Source organism: Bufo bufo, chromosome 1 (genome assembly GCF_905171765.1).
Source record: "Bufo bufo chromosome 1, aBufBuf1.1, whole genome shotgun sequence".
Classification (NCBI taxonomy): domain Eukaryota; kingdom Metazoa; phylum Chordata; class Amphibia; order Anura; family Bufonidae; genus Bufo; species Bufo bufo.
The window spans coordinates 341576739-341590485 of record NC_053389.1 but is presented as its reverse complement, the minus strand read 5'-3'; the positions used below and the strand labels follow the sequence as shown (position 1 = coordinate 341590485).

General features: G+C 44.9%; 1 protein-coding gene across 1 annotated transcript in view; it reads left to right on the top strand.

Moving 5' to 3' along the window:
• The window catches only part of SAR1B (secretion associated Ras related GTPase 1B), a 157212-nt gene that overhangs the window by 78295 nt on the left and 65170 nt on the right, over window positions 1-13747 (top strand). Inside the window, exon 4 of the mRNA XM_040442568.1 lies at window positions 1196-1261. Coding sequence (XP_040298502.1) covers window positions 1196-1261 — 66 coding nt within the window. The remainder of the gene's footprint in view (window positions 1-1195; window positions 1262-13747) is intronic.

Genomic DNA, 13747 nt, shown 5'->3' with positions numbered 1-13747 from the left:
ACTGTGTTTATATTTCCGAATGTCATCTACAGAGACTGGCCCCATACATAGGCGCCATTCTGATTTGTCCGAATGATCACTACAGGATCCTAACTGATAGCTGGGCTCCTTCTGCAATGGCTGTTCAATCCCTCTCTCATTCCAATCCTTTAACCCCTTAGACAACTGAACCAATAGCACACCCGACATCCAAGTTGTTATTCAATGCTGGCAGCCAAGACATGTCAACGCTGCAACCAAATAAACAAAACCCACTGGGCAGCACACAGCAGGCCATTTGACAGGAGAGTATTGGCTAGATTTTGTCTGATTTTGACAACCGCTTTAATCCCAAAATAAGCCTGGTTTTTAGAGAGTAAATAAGAATTTCAAAGTGCACAACAATTAGGCCTCTTTCACACGAGCGTGACGATTTAGGTCCGGATGCGTTCAGTGAAACTCGCACCATTTTGCAAGCAAGTTCAGTCAGTTTTGTCTGCGATTGCGTTCAGTTGTTCAGTTTTTTCCGCGCGAGTGCAATGCGTTTTGATGCGTTTTTCACGTGTGTGATTAAAAATTAAAGGTTTACAAACAACATCTCTTAGCAACCATCAGTAAAAAAAAAGGATTGCATCCGCACTTGCTTCCCGATGCAATGCGTTTTTCACTGAAGCCCCATTCACTTCTATGGGGTCAGGGCTGCGTGAAAAACGCAGAATATGGTCTCATGCACACTGCCGTTGTTTTGGTCCGCATCCAAGCTGCAGTTTTTGCAGCTCAAATGGGGACCTATTCACTTCAATAGGGCCGCAAAAGATGCGGACAGCGCTCCGTTCCATGGCCCCGCAAAAAAAATATAACATGTCCTATTCTTGTCTGTTTTGCGGACAAGAATAGGCAGTTATATCAGTGGCTGTCCATTGCGGAACGCAAACGGACCCCTTCCATGTTTTGCGGATCCGCAATTTGCGGACTGCAAAACGCACAACGGTCGTGTGCATGTAGCCTATAGAACATGCTGCATTTTTCACGCAACGCAGAACTGATGCGTGAAAAAAATGTACACAGACCCATTGAAAGGAATGGGTCAGGATTCAGTGTGGTTGCTATGCGTTCACGTCACGCATTGCACCCGCGCGGAAAACTCGTTTTTGTGAAAGGGGCCTTAGTTACAAAGATTTGATACAAGTAAAATATTTCTTGTTTATTTTTTTAGCATCAGAAGAATTAACAATTGCTGGAATGACATTCACCACATTTGACCTAGGTGGACATGCTCAAGGTGAGTTATTGCATATGTGTAGGAGGTCCAAAAATATGTACATTCATATATCAGCTTTCACTACTGAGTGGCAGACCAGCATTCACCATTCTGCTGACTGGAGAACTCGAATCTCCCAACATACCTTGTTTGTACAGTGTGTGCACAGAACACACACAAGTGATTTTGCATTCTGGGTAGTGTTATCTATACTAAACAACGTAAAGTAAACCAATGCTGGAAAAAGTAAAGGTGGATTTACACTATGCAATAATCGGGCAGATTATCGGAATGAACGTTCCTGCAAACACCCGTTCCCAACAATTTGCCAGTCTAAAGGTGCAGCCAATCACCTGATGAACAAGCGAAACAGTAGTTTATTGGATGAAATGGTTGTTTGTGCAGGCACCTAACTTATCATTTCTGGATAGCAGATCGTGCTGTCTAAACAGCGATCTGCTGCTCAGAAACAATGCAGCAGTATGAGGACGAGGGATCGCAATAGTGATCCCTCGTTCTCATACTGTGGAGATGATTGCTGAATGTAAATACAGTGGTCTCTTCCACTGAGCGAGCAGCTAAGTAGGAACTCTTCCTTCCTGAATATCTGGTATAAATATACCTTAACATTCCCACTGCATTAAAGAGCTGTTAGGCCCCTTGCAGACGAGCGTGTCCGGATTAGGTCCGGATGCATCCCGGGTGCATTGCGGCAAACCCGCGCGAGTAGGTACGCAATTGCAGTCAGTTTTGACTGCGATTGCGTTCCGTTGTTCAGTTTTTATTGCGCGGGTGCAATGCGTTTTGCACGCGCGTGATAAAAAACTGAATGTGGTACCCAGACCCAAACTTCTTCACTGAAGTTCAGGTTTGGGTTCGGTGTTGTGTAGATGTAATTATTTTCCCTTATAACATGGTTATAAGGGAAAATAATAGCATTCTTTAATACAGAATGCTTAGTACAAGGTCAATTGAGGGTTGGACCATGTGATGTGACGTCACCACAGGTCCTTTAGCCGGCAGCTCATGATTAAAGAAGTAAGAAGAGATCGGCAACTACGCGATCAAGAGGAGGAGGTGAGGTAATTTTTTTTAATTTTTTAACCCTCAGTTGACCTTCTACTAAGCATTCTGTATTAAAGAATGCTCTTATTTTCCGTTATAACCATGTTATAAGGGAAAATAATAGTGAATAGACTGTCATCTTAGCAACCATGCGTGAAAATCGCACCTCATCCGTACTTGCTTGAGATTTTCACGCAGCCCCATTGACTTCTATGGGGCCTGCGTTGCGTGGAAAACGCACAATGTAGAGCATGCTGCGATTTTCACGCAAGGCACAAGTGATGCGTGAAAATCACTGCTCATGTGCACAGCCCCATAGAAATGAATGGGTCCGAATTCAGTGTGTGTGCAATGCGTTCACCTCACGCATTGCACCCGCGCGGAAAACTCGCCGTGTGAAAGGGGCCTTAGGGTGCCAGATTTTTTGTAGAACTTTTCTACAATTAAACATCAATTTCATTCATCTGAATGGAATTGTTTTGGTGTGAAGTACTTGGATTTCTGCAAACGCCATGAAGGTGAAATTTCTGCACAAAATCTGCTGTATGTGAAGGCACCCTTAGGCCCCTTTCACACGGGTGGGAATTCCGTGCGGGTGCAATGCTTGAGGTGAACGCATTGCACCCGCACTGAATCCGGACCCATTCACTTCTATGGGGCTGTGCAGATGAGCGGTGATTTTCACTCATCACTTGTGCGTTGCGTGAAAATCGCAGCATGTTCTATATTCAGCATTTTTCATGCAAGGCAGGCACCATAGAAATGAATGGGGCTGCGTGAAAATCGCAAGCATCCGCAAGCAAGTGTGAAAGGGGCCTTAGACCACCTGCACACGTTGCAGAACACGTGCAGTTTTTCAGCGCTGACTCTCGTGCAGAAAAAACACAGCGTATTACAGTACCATAAAAGTCAATAGAAAGAGAAAATCCGGCTCTTGAACAACAGGAGACACTTTATTTAGTGGTAAAACTTCCAATCCTCATAGGCAGGGTATAGTTAACATGTTTCGGACCTTCGTATATATCAGTCCTTAATCATGACATAAAAACCCCAAACTGAACAGTTACCCATATACCCCTCCTCCACCAATCCACGGAGGTTGAGGCATCACATGGGTGTTTAACTGTTTGGTAGGATTTTAAACAGACATAATGTAAAAACAGCTTGTACATATGTTACTAAAATCATAGACGTGTAGCAAGAAACCCACAACATTGGCTGATGTATTCCAACATAATCCCATTGACACTTCATTATACTGTAAAATTAAATCTTGTCTCTTATTTAATCCTGCTGGAATCCGGGTATTCAATTGGAACATCCAGAAAGTCTCTCTGTTGAGAAGCTTTCTGCGATGGTCCCCGCCCCGTAATGGGGCTGTAACTCTTTCAATGCCAACCACACTCAATGCTGAAGAATCACCTCCATGTTCCAAGGCAAAATGCAAACTAACAGCGGAAACGTTCCTTGTTTTATAATGCGGAATGTCGGATATGTTTTCTAATCCTGGTTTTAAATGCATTTGTTGTGCAACCCACGTATTGAATCAAGCAAATTTGACATGTGATTAAATAGATGACATACTTAGTATTGCATATTCAAATGTCTTGATTGCAAATAGTCTTTTATTCACCGTAGATGTAAAAATATTGCTTACTTCCATGTGCCTACAACATATGCATCTAGTATGTCCGCATTTAAAATAGCCTTTATTGGAAAGCCAGGTTGGCTGCAGCCTGGTACGTTCAACATAAAGACTGGGGCTAAGTAGATTTCCTAGTGTTGGTGCACGTTGTGCAACACATTTAATACCGCCCTGTATGAATCTTGACCAATCCTTGTCAAAGCTCAGAACAGAGAGATGTTTTTTAATTATGTTACAGATGTCTTGTACTCTTCACTGTAAGCAGTCGAGAACATAATGGCATCACCACCGGACAGATCATCTACATTCGATCTCAAACGTTGTTTACTATTAGGGAAAATCAAAGCCCTTCTGTCCAGTGTTAGCGCCAAGTTCCTCTGACCTGTTAGGCCCCTTTCACACGAGCGTTGTGGGAAAAGGTGAGGGTGCATTGCGGGAACATGCGCGATTTGTCCGCGCGAGTGCAAAACATTGTAATGCATTTTGCACTCGCGTGAGAAAAATCACGCATGTTTGGTACCCAAACCCGAACTTCTTCACAGAAGTTCGAGCTTGGGATCGGTGTTCTGTAGATTGTATTATTTTCCCTTATAACATGGTTATAAGGGAAAATAATAGCATTCTGAATACAGAATGCATAGTACAATAGGGCTGGAGGAGTTAAAAAAATAAATAAAAAATTAAACTCACCTTAATCCACTTGCATTCACTTTTTGGATCTATCCCTCAGGGGTGATGTTGACAGCTCTGGCATTTGTTTTTCATCTTATACCATGGTAAAAGATCATGTGACGGACCATGTGATGACCGGAGTGACGTCACCACAGGTCCTTTTCCTGCAATCAGCAAATAAGGAGAAAGAAGAGAAGCCGGGCTGCGTGCGCAAGTGGATTAAGGTGAGTTTAATAATTTTTTAACCCCTCCAGCCCTATTTTACTATGCATTCTGTATTCAGAATGCTATTATTTTCCCTTATAACCATGTTATAAGGGAAAATAATAATGATCGGGTCCCCATCCCGATCGTCTCCTAGCAACCGTGCGTGAAAATCGCACCGCATTCGCACTTGCTTGCGGATGCTTGCGATTTTCACGCAACCCCATTCATTTCTATAGGGGCTGCGTTACGTGGAAAACGCACAAAGAGGAGCATGCTGCGATTTTCACGCAACGCACAAGTGATGCGTGAAAATCACCGCTCGTGTGCACAGCCCCATAGAAATGAATGGGTCGGGATTCAGTGTGGGTGCAATGCGTTCAACTCAGGCATCGCATCCGCGCGAAATACTCGCCCATGTGACAGGGGCCTTAGTAATTCTGAGGGGTAAAGCCTTTGCTCCAATCTCCTTTGGACTTTGTTAGACTCATTTATAAAAGTGCAAATATCAGTGCAATTGCACCTGGTTCGGATCATTTCCCCCCTGGGGATATTGCGCACGACATGTGAAGGATGGCATGAAGTAGCCAGCTGGATTGTGTTGCCCGCTGTGTCCTTCCTATAAGATGAAAAACAAATGCCAGAGCTGTCAACATCACCCCTGAGGGATAGATCCAAAAAGTGAATGCACTCAGTGTCATATTGACAATCAAAGCAGATGGCAGCCAAGCATTGATTGAGGTAGGCAAAAAAGGTTGGTATTGGCATCACATTGCCTGACCATACAATGAGCAGGTCATCGATGTAACGGCCATACCACCTGATTGATTCAGAGAAGGGGTTGGCATCCGAAAACGCCTCTCCCACCATGCCATAAAAATAATGGCAATGGATGGGGAGAGTTTGGCTCCCATGGAGACTCCGGACTCCTGCAGGTAAAATTTTTTATTAAACATAATAAAGTTGTGTTTCAAGAGAAATTCTGTCACCATTACAACATATTCCTGTAGCACTGGAGTGTAGTCACTATATGTGCACAAAAACATCGGAGGGCTGATAGTTCCATATTATGTGGAATATTCGTGTAAAGGGACACCATGTCCGATGTAATCCAAACATAGGTGTCATGCCATATGAATCCATAAAAGTGTATGAGATTACACAAATCTCATGTACACTTCGAAGATTGTTTCTATTCGGATACTGACCTGCTGTGCGGATTTCAAAATCTGCAGCATGTCAATTAGGTTTGCGGTTTTATCGTTAATTTCTAACGATAATTTGTTTTCCCTTAGTCCTAACAGCAGCACAGATGGGGTTAACTACCCCCCGTGGACTGGTAGAATCGGCAGAATTTTAATGAGCCCAAGAACCAATAATAAAGATTTACACCCCTACAAAAGGAGGTGACACCCCCCAGCCCATTGTGTCTACAGCAAGAATAAACTTACTAGGGTGGGATATTTGTGTGCTGCTGTTAGGACTAAGGGAAAACAAAAGAAATTAACAATTCCCTTACGTCCTACCAGCAGCACAGATGGGGAGATAGCAAGAAGGACCCCTAGGGAGGGCCTTCATGCCTGGCAGAGCTAAGAATAGTCTGCCCAAAGGCCGAAAACTCAGCTACCCTGGCGTCTAGTCTGTAGTGGGAGATGAAAGTGGATTCAGAGCTCCAGGAGGCAGCTTTACAAATCATCTCCAGAGGAAGGAGGCTTCTTTCAGCGAAAGAAGTGGAGATAGCCCTAGTGGAATGGCCCTTCACAAACTCTGGAGGATCTAAAGCCTGGGAGACAAAAGATTCTCTGATGGCCTCCTTAATCCAGCGACCAATTGACGCCTTGAACGCCTTGCGGCCCTTAGACTTACCGGCAAACAGGATAATGAGATTCTCATCTATCCTGAACTCATTGGATCTATCCACATAGATCTGGAGGCATCTCGAGATATCCAGCGGGTGCTTGACAGGATCCCTGGAGGAGGTAGAAGGAGAAAATAAAACTGGTAAAGAAATCACCTGATTGATGTTGTGAAATAAAGGGACCTTAGGCCTGAAATATGGAAGGAATCTCAGGAGAACCCGGTCTTGAAGAAAGATAGTATAGGGTTCTGAGGCCGAGAAGGCTTGAAGTTCTGAGATTCTCTTGGCCGAAGTTACTGCCAGTAGGAAGACTAACTTCAGAGTCATGAACTTGAAATCCACCTCCTCCAAAGGCTCGGAGGGGGGAGACGCTAGACCCCTGAGCACGACTGATAAGTCCCACTGAGGGATGGGCTTCAGTACTGTAGGCTTCATCCTTTCGGCTTCTTTAACCACCTCCGGACCGCCTAACGCAGGATTGCGTTCCGGAGGTGGCAGCGCTGCGCAGAGTCACGCATATACGCGTCATCTCGCGAGACGCGAGATTTCGCTCAAAGCCGGCCCGCGCATGCGCATCGCGGGCCGGCAAAATTAAAAGAAGTATTTCGTCACCAGCCTGCCAGCAACGATCATTGGCTGGCAGGCTGGCGATTTTCAAAAAATCCAATCCAAAGTCATATAACAGATCATATTAGTAAATATGATCTGTTATATGGCTTGTCTGCTCCTGTGCTGGTCCTTTTCGTCGGTTGGATCCAGCACAGGAGCAGACTGAACTGTGAGTAGCACCAACACTACACCTTAGCCCCAGATCACCCACCTGCACCCCAATTAACCCTTTGATCACCCCTTTGATCGCCCCTGTCAATCACTAGTGAAAGGAAAAAAAGTGATCAGTGTAAACTGTCACTTTTTTTTTTTCACTGGTATTGGCTGTTAGGTTTTAGGGATAGTTTAGGCCCCTTGGTTAGGTAGTTAGCGTCAGTTAGCGCCCACCCCACCGCACCGCAGTCACTTTTATTCGCTGTTTAGCCTATCGCTAATCAGCATTTGTACTTTTATAGTATCTGTAAGTGATCAAAACTGATCACGGTCAGATCTATAATAGTATTAGTGTCACTTTAGTTTGCCCTCCACCCAAAACGCAGTGTTTGCCCGATCAGGCCTGATCGGTCGCCCACACGTGCGTTCACCCACGCCCGCCCCACCGCAGTGACAAAAAATATATTTTTTTTGATCACTGCACATTCATTTTACACGCACTGCGGCGATAAAAAAATCAGTTTTGATATTTTTTATCAACCGCAGCAGCCTCCGGTACTTCGCTAGCCTCCCCTTTGTAAGACAGGTTTGCTTTTTTTCTTGGGTAGTCTCAGGGAATACCCCTAAATTTAGTAGTCCAAAATGTCAAACAGGGGGTATTCTTCTGAAGAGGCCTACAGGATTCTGACCCAGTCGGATGAGGAGTGGGAACCCTCATCTGACGAATCTAGCGGGTCAGAATATGAACCTGTGGAAAGCAGTGGCTCTCTGACCCAAAGTTCGGACGAGGAGGTGGAGGTCCCTGGCAGCACCAGGCGTACCCGGCCCCATGTCGCTAGACCACAGGTTACGCAGGATCCGCTTCAAGAGCAGCAGAGTGGGGCTGTCGCTGCCGGATCACGTGGTGAGGCATACACCAGCAGCGCAGCCCTTCCTGGACCTAGTACCAGCACTGCCGTACAACATGGTGAAGTAGCGAGCACCAGAAGGGCAGTTGAAGCTGGTACGGTGGCACGTGCAATAGTTACCCCGTCGCAGCCACCGCAAAGACAGGCCCATAGAGCCCCTAGAGTCCCTGAGGTGCTGGCAAATCCTGATTGGCAGTCACCAACTTCAGCCGCACCAGTAGTTCCCCCTTTCACCGCCCAGTCTGGAGTTCGGGTTGAGACGGCTCAAATCGGTTCGGCCCTGGGATTTTTTGAGCTGTTCTTGACTGCGGAGCTCTTGGACTTAGTCGTGGCAGAGACCAACCAGTATGCCACACAATTTATAACCGCTAACCCGGGAAGCTATTATGCCCAGCCTTTCCGGTGGAAACCAGTCCAAGTTTCCGAACTTAAAATTTTTTTGGGCCTTCTCCTCAACATGGGCCTGACAAAAAAGCATGAATTGCGGTCATATTGGTCAACGCACCCAATTCATCACATGCCCATGTTCTCTGCTGCTATGTCCAGGACACGATTTGAGACCATCCTACGTTTTCTGCATTTTAGCGACAATACCACCTCCCGTCCCAGAGGCCACCCTGCTTTTGACCGGCTCCACAAAATTCGGCCCCTCATAGACCATTTCAACCTGAAATTTGCAGATTTGTATACCCCTGAGCAAAACATCTGCGTAGACGAGTCCCTAATACATTTTACCGGGCGCCTTGGCTTCAAACAATACATCCCAAGCAAGCGTGCCCGGTATGGGGTCAAATTGTATAAGCTCTGTGAAAGGGCCACAGGCTATACCCACAAATTTCGGATCTATGAGGGAAAAGATCAGACCCTGGAGCCGGTCGGTTGCCCTGACTACCTGGGGAGCAGTGGGAAGACAGTCTGGGACTTGGTGTCACCCTTATTCAGCAAGGGGTACCATCTTTATGTGGACAATTTCTACACAAGTGTGGCCCTCTTTAGGCATTTGTTTCTAGAACGGATTTGCGCCTGTGGCACCGCGCGAACTAGTCGCGTGGGCTTCCCCCAACGGCTTGTAACCACCCGTCTTGCAAGGGGGCAGAGGGCTGCCTTGTGTAACGAAGAACTGCTCGCGGTGAAATGGAGAGACAAGCGTGACGTTTACATGCTCTCCTCCATTCACGCAGACACGACAATCCAAATTGAGCGAGCAACCCGTGTCATTGAAAAGCCCCTCTGTGTCCACGACTATAATGCGCTCATGGGAGGGGTGGACTTCAATGACCAGATGTTGTCTCCGTATTTAGTTTCCCGCAGAACCAGACGCTGGTATAAGAAGGTGTCTGTATATTTAATTCAATTGGCGCTCTACAATAGTTTTGTTCTCTACAGTAAGGCTGGGAGAACAGGATCCTTCCTCAAATTCCAGGAAGAGATCATCGAGAACCTCCTTTACCCAGGAGGTTCCGTGGCCCCATCCACCAGTGTAGTTAGCCGTCTACACGAGCGACATTTCCCCAGTGTCGTTCCTGGTACCTCAACCCAACCGTCACCCCGAAAAAGATGTCGTGTCTGTAGCAGGAGTGGAATAAGGCGTGACACCCGCTATTTCTGTCCTGACTGTGCTGACCACCCTGCCCTATGCTATGGAGAGTGTTTCCGGAAGTACCACACACAGGTACACCTAGCATAGGGATCACATCTCACCAGGACAGGCACACAGGGCTATTGGGGCCCATTCACTCACAGCTGCTGCAAACCTCTCCTTTCACCTGGGATAAAGTGCATAACGTACTTCGCCACATCTTTGGGCGATTTGCGCTTTGCACATTGTCCCATGGGGAAGGAGAGGTTTGTTCTATAAAAGGTAAAAAAAACTAAACAAAAAAAAAAATACCGGTAAGTAAAAAAGTTAAATGTTCAGTTAAAAAAGTTTAAAAAAAGTTTCTATGTTCTGTTCAACAGTTAATAAAGTTATTGCTTTGCGGCCTGGTTTTTTCTTTTTTGTTTTGTTTTTTTTACCTTTCAGGTGGACCAACCGATCGACTAGCTGCAGCACTGATGTGCATTCGGACAGAAGCATTGCGCTGCTGTCAGATTACACGCAAGTCGGTGTATGCGGCGCTGCAAGACGAGATTTCTCCTCTGCAGTAAAAGATACGTTTGCCGAGGCATATGAGCTGAGGAGGTGGCGGTGTTCATATACTTTGGCAAACACTTTGTATATATAAAAAAAAAAATCCCGGCAATGATTTATTCATCCACATCGATTGATGTGAATGGAGAAATCCGGTTTGCCAGGGCATACGAGCTGAAGTGGGTATGGATGTTGGGCGGAGCTCCTATGTCCTGGCAGACGCCTTTCCCCTCCTTTTTCTTTTTTTTGGAGAGATTTTTTCATCCACATTGATCGATGCGAATGAAGAAATCTGTGCCGTTCATTTTTTTCTTTCAGCCCAGAGGCTGAACGGAAAAAAAAAATCTCATTACCCGTATGCTCAATATAAGGAGAATAGCAGAAACTCCTAATGCTGGGCATACATGTAATGATTGCGGAGACCCTCAAATGCCAGGGCAGTACAAACACCCCACAAATAACACCATTTTGGAAAGAAGACACCCCAAGGTATTCGCTGAGGGGCATATTGAGTCCATGAAAGATTGAAATTTTTGTCCCAAGTTAGCGGAAAGGGAGACTTTGTGAGAACAAAATCAAAAAAATCTATTTCCGCTAACTTGTGCCAAAATTTTTTTTTTCAATGAACTCGCCATGCCCCTCATTGAATACCTTGGGGTGTCTTCTTTCCAAAATGGGGTCACATGTAGGGTATTTATACTGCCCTGGCATTTTAGGGGCCCCAAAGCGTGAGAAGAAGTCTGGTATCCAAATGTCTAAAAATGCCCTCCTAAAAGGAATTTGGGCACCTTTGCCCACCTAGGCTGCAAAAAAGTGTCACACATGTGGTATCTCCGTATTCAGCAGAAGTTGGGGAATATGTTTTGGGGTGTCATTTTACATATACCCATGCTGGGTGAGATAAATATCTTGGTCAAATGCCAACTTTGTATAAAAAAAATGGGAAAAGTTGTCTTTTGCCAAGATATTTCTCTCACCCAGCATGGGTATATGTAAAATGACACCCCAAAACACATTCCCCACCTTCTCCTGAGTACGGAGATACCAGATGTGTGACACTTTTTTGCAGCCTAGGTGGGCAAAGGGGCCCACATTCCAAAGAGCACCTTTCGGATTTCACAGGTCATTTACCTACTTACCAGACATTAGGGCCCCTGGAAAATGCCAGGGCAGTATAACTACCCCACAAGTGACCCCATTTTGGAAAGAAGACACCCCAAGGTATTCCGTGAGGGGCATGGCAAGTTCCTAGAATTTTTTATTTTTTGTCACAAGTTAGTGGAAAATGATTGATTTTTTTTTTTTTTTTTTTTTTCATACAAAGTCTCATATTCCACTAACTTGTGACAAAAAATAAAAATTTCCATGAACTCACTATGCCCATCAGCGAATACCTTGGGGTCTCTTCTTTCCAAAATGGGGTCACTTGTGGGGTAGTTATACTGCCCTGGCATTCTAGGGGCCCAAATGTGTGGTAAGGAGTTTGAAATCAAATTCTGAAAAAAATGACCTGTCAAATCCGAAAGGTGCTCTTTGGAATATGGGCCCCTTTGCCCACCTAGGCTGCAAAAAAGTGTCACACATCTGGTATCTCCGTACTCAGGAGAAGGTGGGGAATGTGTTTTGGGGTGTCATTTTATATATACCCATGCTGGGTGAGATAAATATCTTGGTCAAATGCCAACTTTGTATAAAAAAATGGGAAAAGTTGTCTTTTGCCAAGATATTTCTCTCACCCAGCATGGGTATATATAAAATGACACCCCAAAACACATTCCCCACCTTCTCCTGAGTACGGAGATACCAGATGTGTGACACTTTTTTGCAGCCTAGGTGGGCAAAGGGGCCCATATTCCAAAGAGCACCTTTCGGATTTGACAGGTCATTTTTTTTTCAGAATTTGATTTCAAACTCCTTACCACACATTTGGGCCCCTAGAATGCCAGGGCAGTATAACTACCCCACAAGTGACCCCATTTTGGAAAGAAGAGACCCCAAGGTATTTCGTGATGGGCATAGTGAGTTCATAGAAGTTTTTATTTTTTGTCACAAGTTAGTGGAATATGAGACTTTGTAAGAAAAAAAAAAAAAAAAATCATCATTTTCCGCTAACTTGTGACAAAAAATAAAAAGTTCTATGAACTCACTATGCCCATCAGCGAATACCTTAGGGTGTGTACTTTCCGAAATGGGGTCATTTGTGGGGTGTTTGTACTGTCTGGCCATTGTAGAACCTCAGGAAACATGACAGGTGCTCAGAAAGTCAGAGCTGCTTCAAAAAGCGGAAATTCACATTTTTGTACCATAGTTTGTAAACGCTATAACTTTTACCCAAACCATTTTTTTTTTACCCAAACATTTTTTTTTTATCAAAGACATGTAGAACTATAAATTTAGAGCAAAATTTCTATATGGATCTCGGTTTTTTTTGCAAAATTTTACAACTGAAAGTGAAAAATGTCATTTTTTTGCAAAAAAATCGTTAAATTTCGATTAATAACAAAAAAAGTAAAAATGTCAGCAGCAATGAAATACCACCAAATGAAAGCTCTATTAGTGAGAAGAAAAGGAGGTAAAATTCATTTGGGTGGTAAGTTGCATGACCGAGCAATAAACGGTAAAAGTAGTGTAGGTCAGAAGTGTAAAAAGTGGCCTGGTCTTTCAGGGTGTTTAAGCACTGGGGGCTGAAGTGGTTAAGGAAGTGTTTGACGAGTGGGTCCCGAAAATAGGGTCTGTTGAGACAGGCTGAGATGGCAGAAATCTGGACCCTCAGCGTAGATGGAGCAAGGCCTCTGTCTAGGCCATCCTGTAGAAATTGAAGAATCGCAGAGAGGGGCGGATCTGCAGGCGCCACCTGGTTAGAAGCACACCATGATGAAAAAATCATCATAATTCTGGAGTAGGCTTTCTTAGTAGATTCTGCTCTTGAATGTGATAACGTTCTCAGGACCGACTCTGGAAGCCCTTCTGTTCTGGGAAGGGACTGGTCAACCTCCAGGCTGTCAGGTGGAACTTGTGCAGATCTGGACAGAGGTGAGTGTCCCATGACACCAGGGTCTGTCGTCGGGGGAGCCTCCAATAATGTTCCCGACTCATGTGAATGAGCTGGGTAAACCAGGATCTTTTGGGCCAAAACGGTATGATGACAATCACCGAGGTCTGATTCTGACGGATTTTCATCAATACCCTCAGTATCATGGAAAAAGGAGGGAAGATGTAAGCCAGCCTGAACCTCCACGGTATCGACAGAGCATCTATCGCC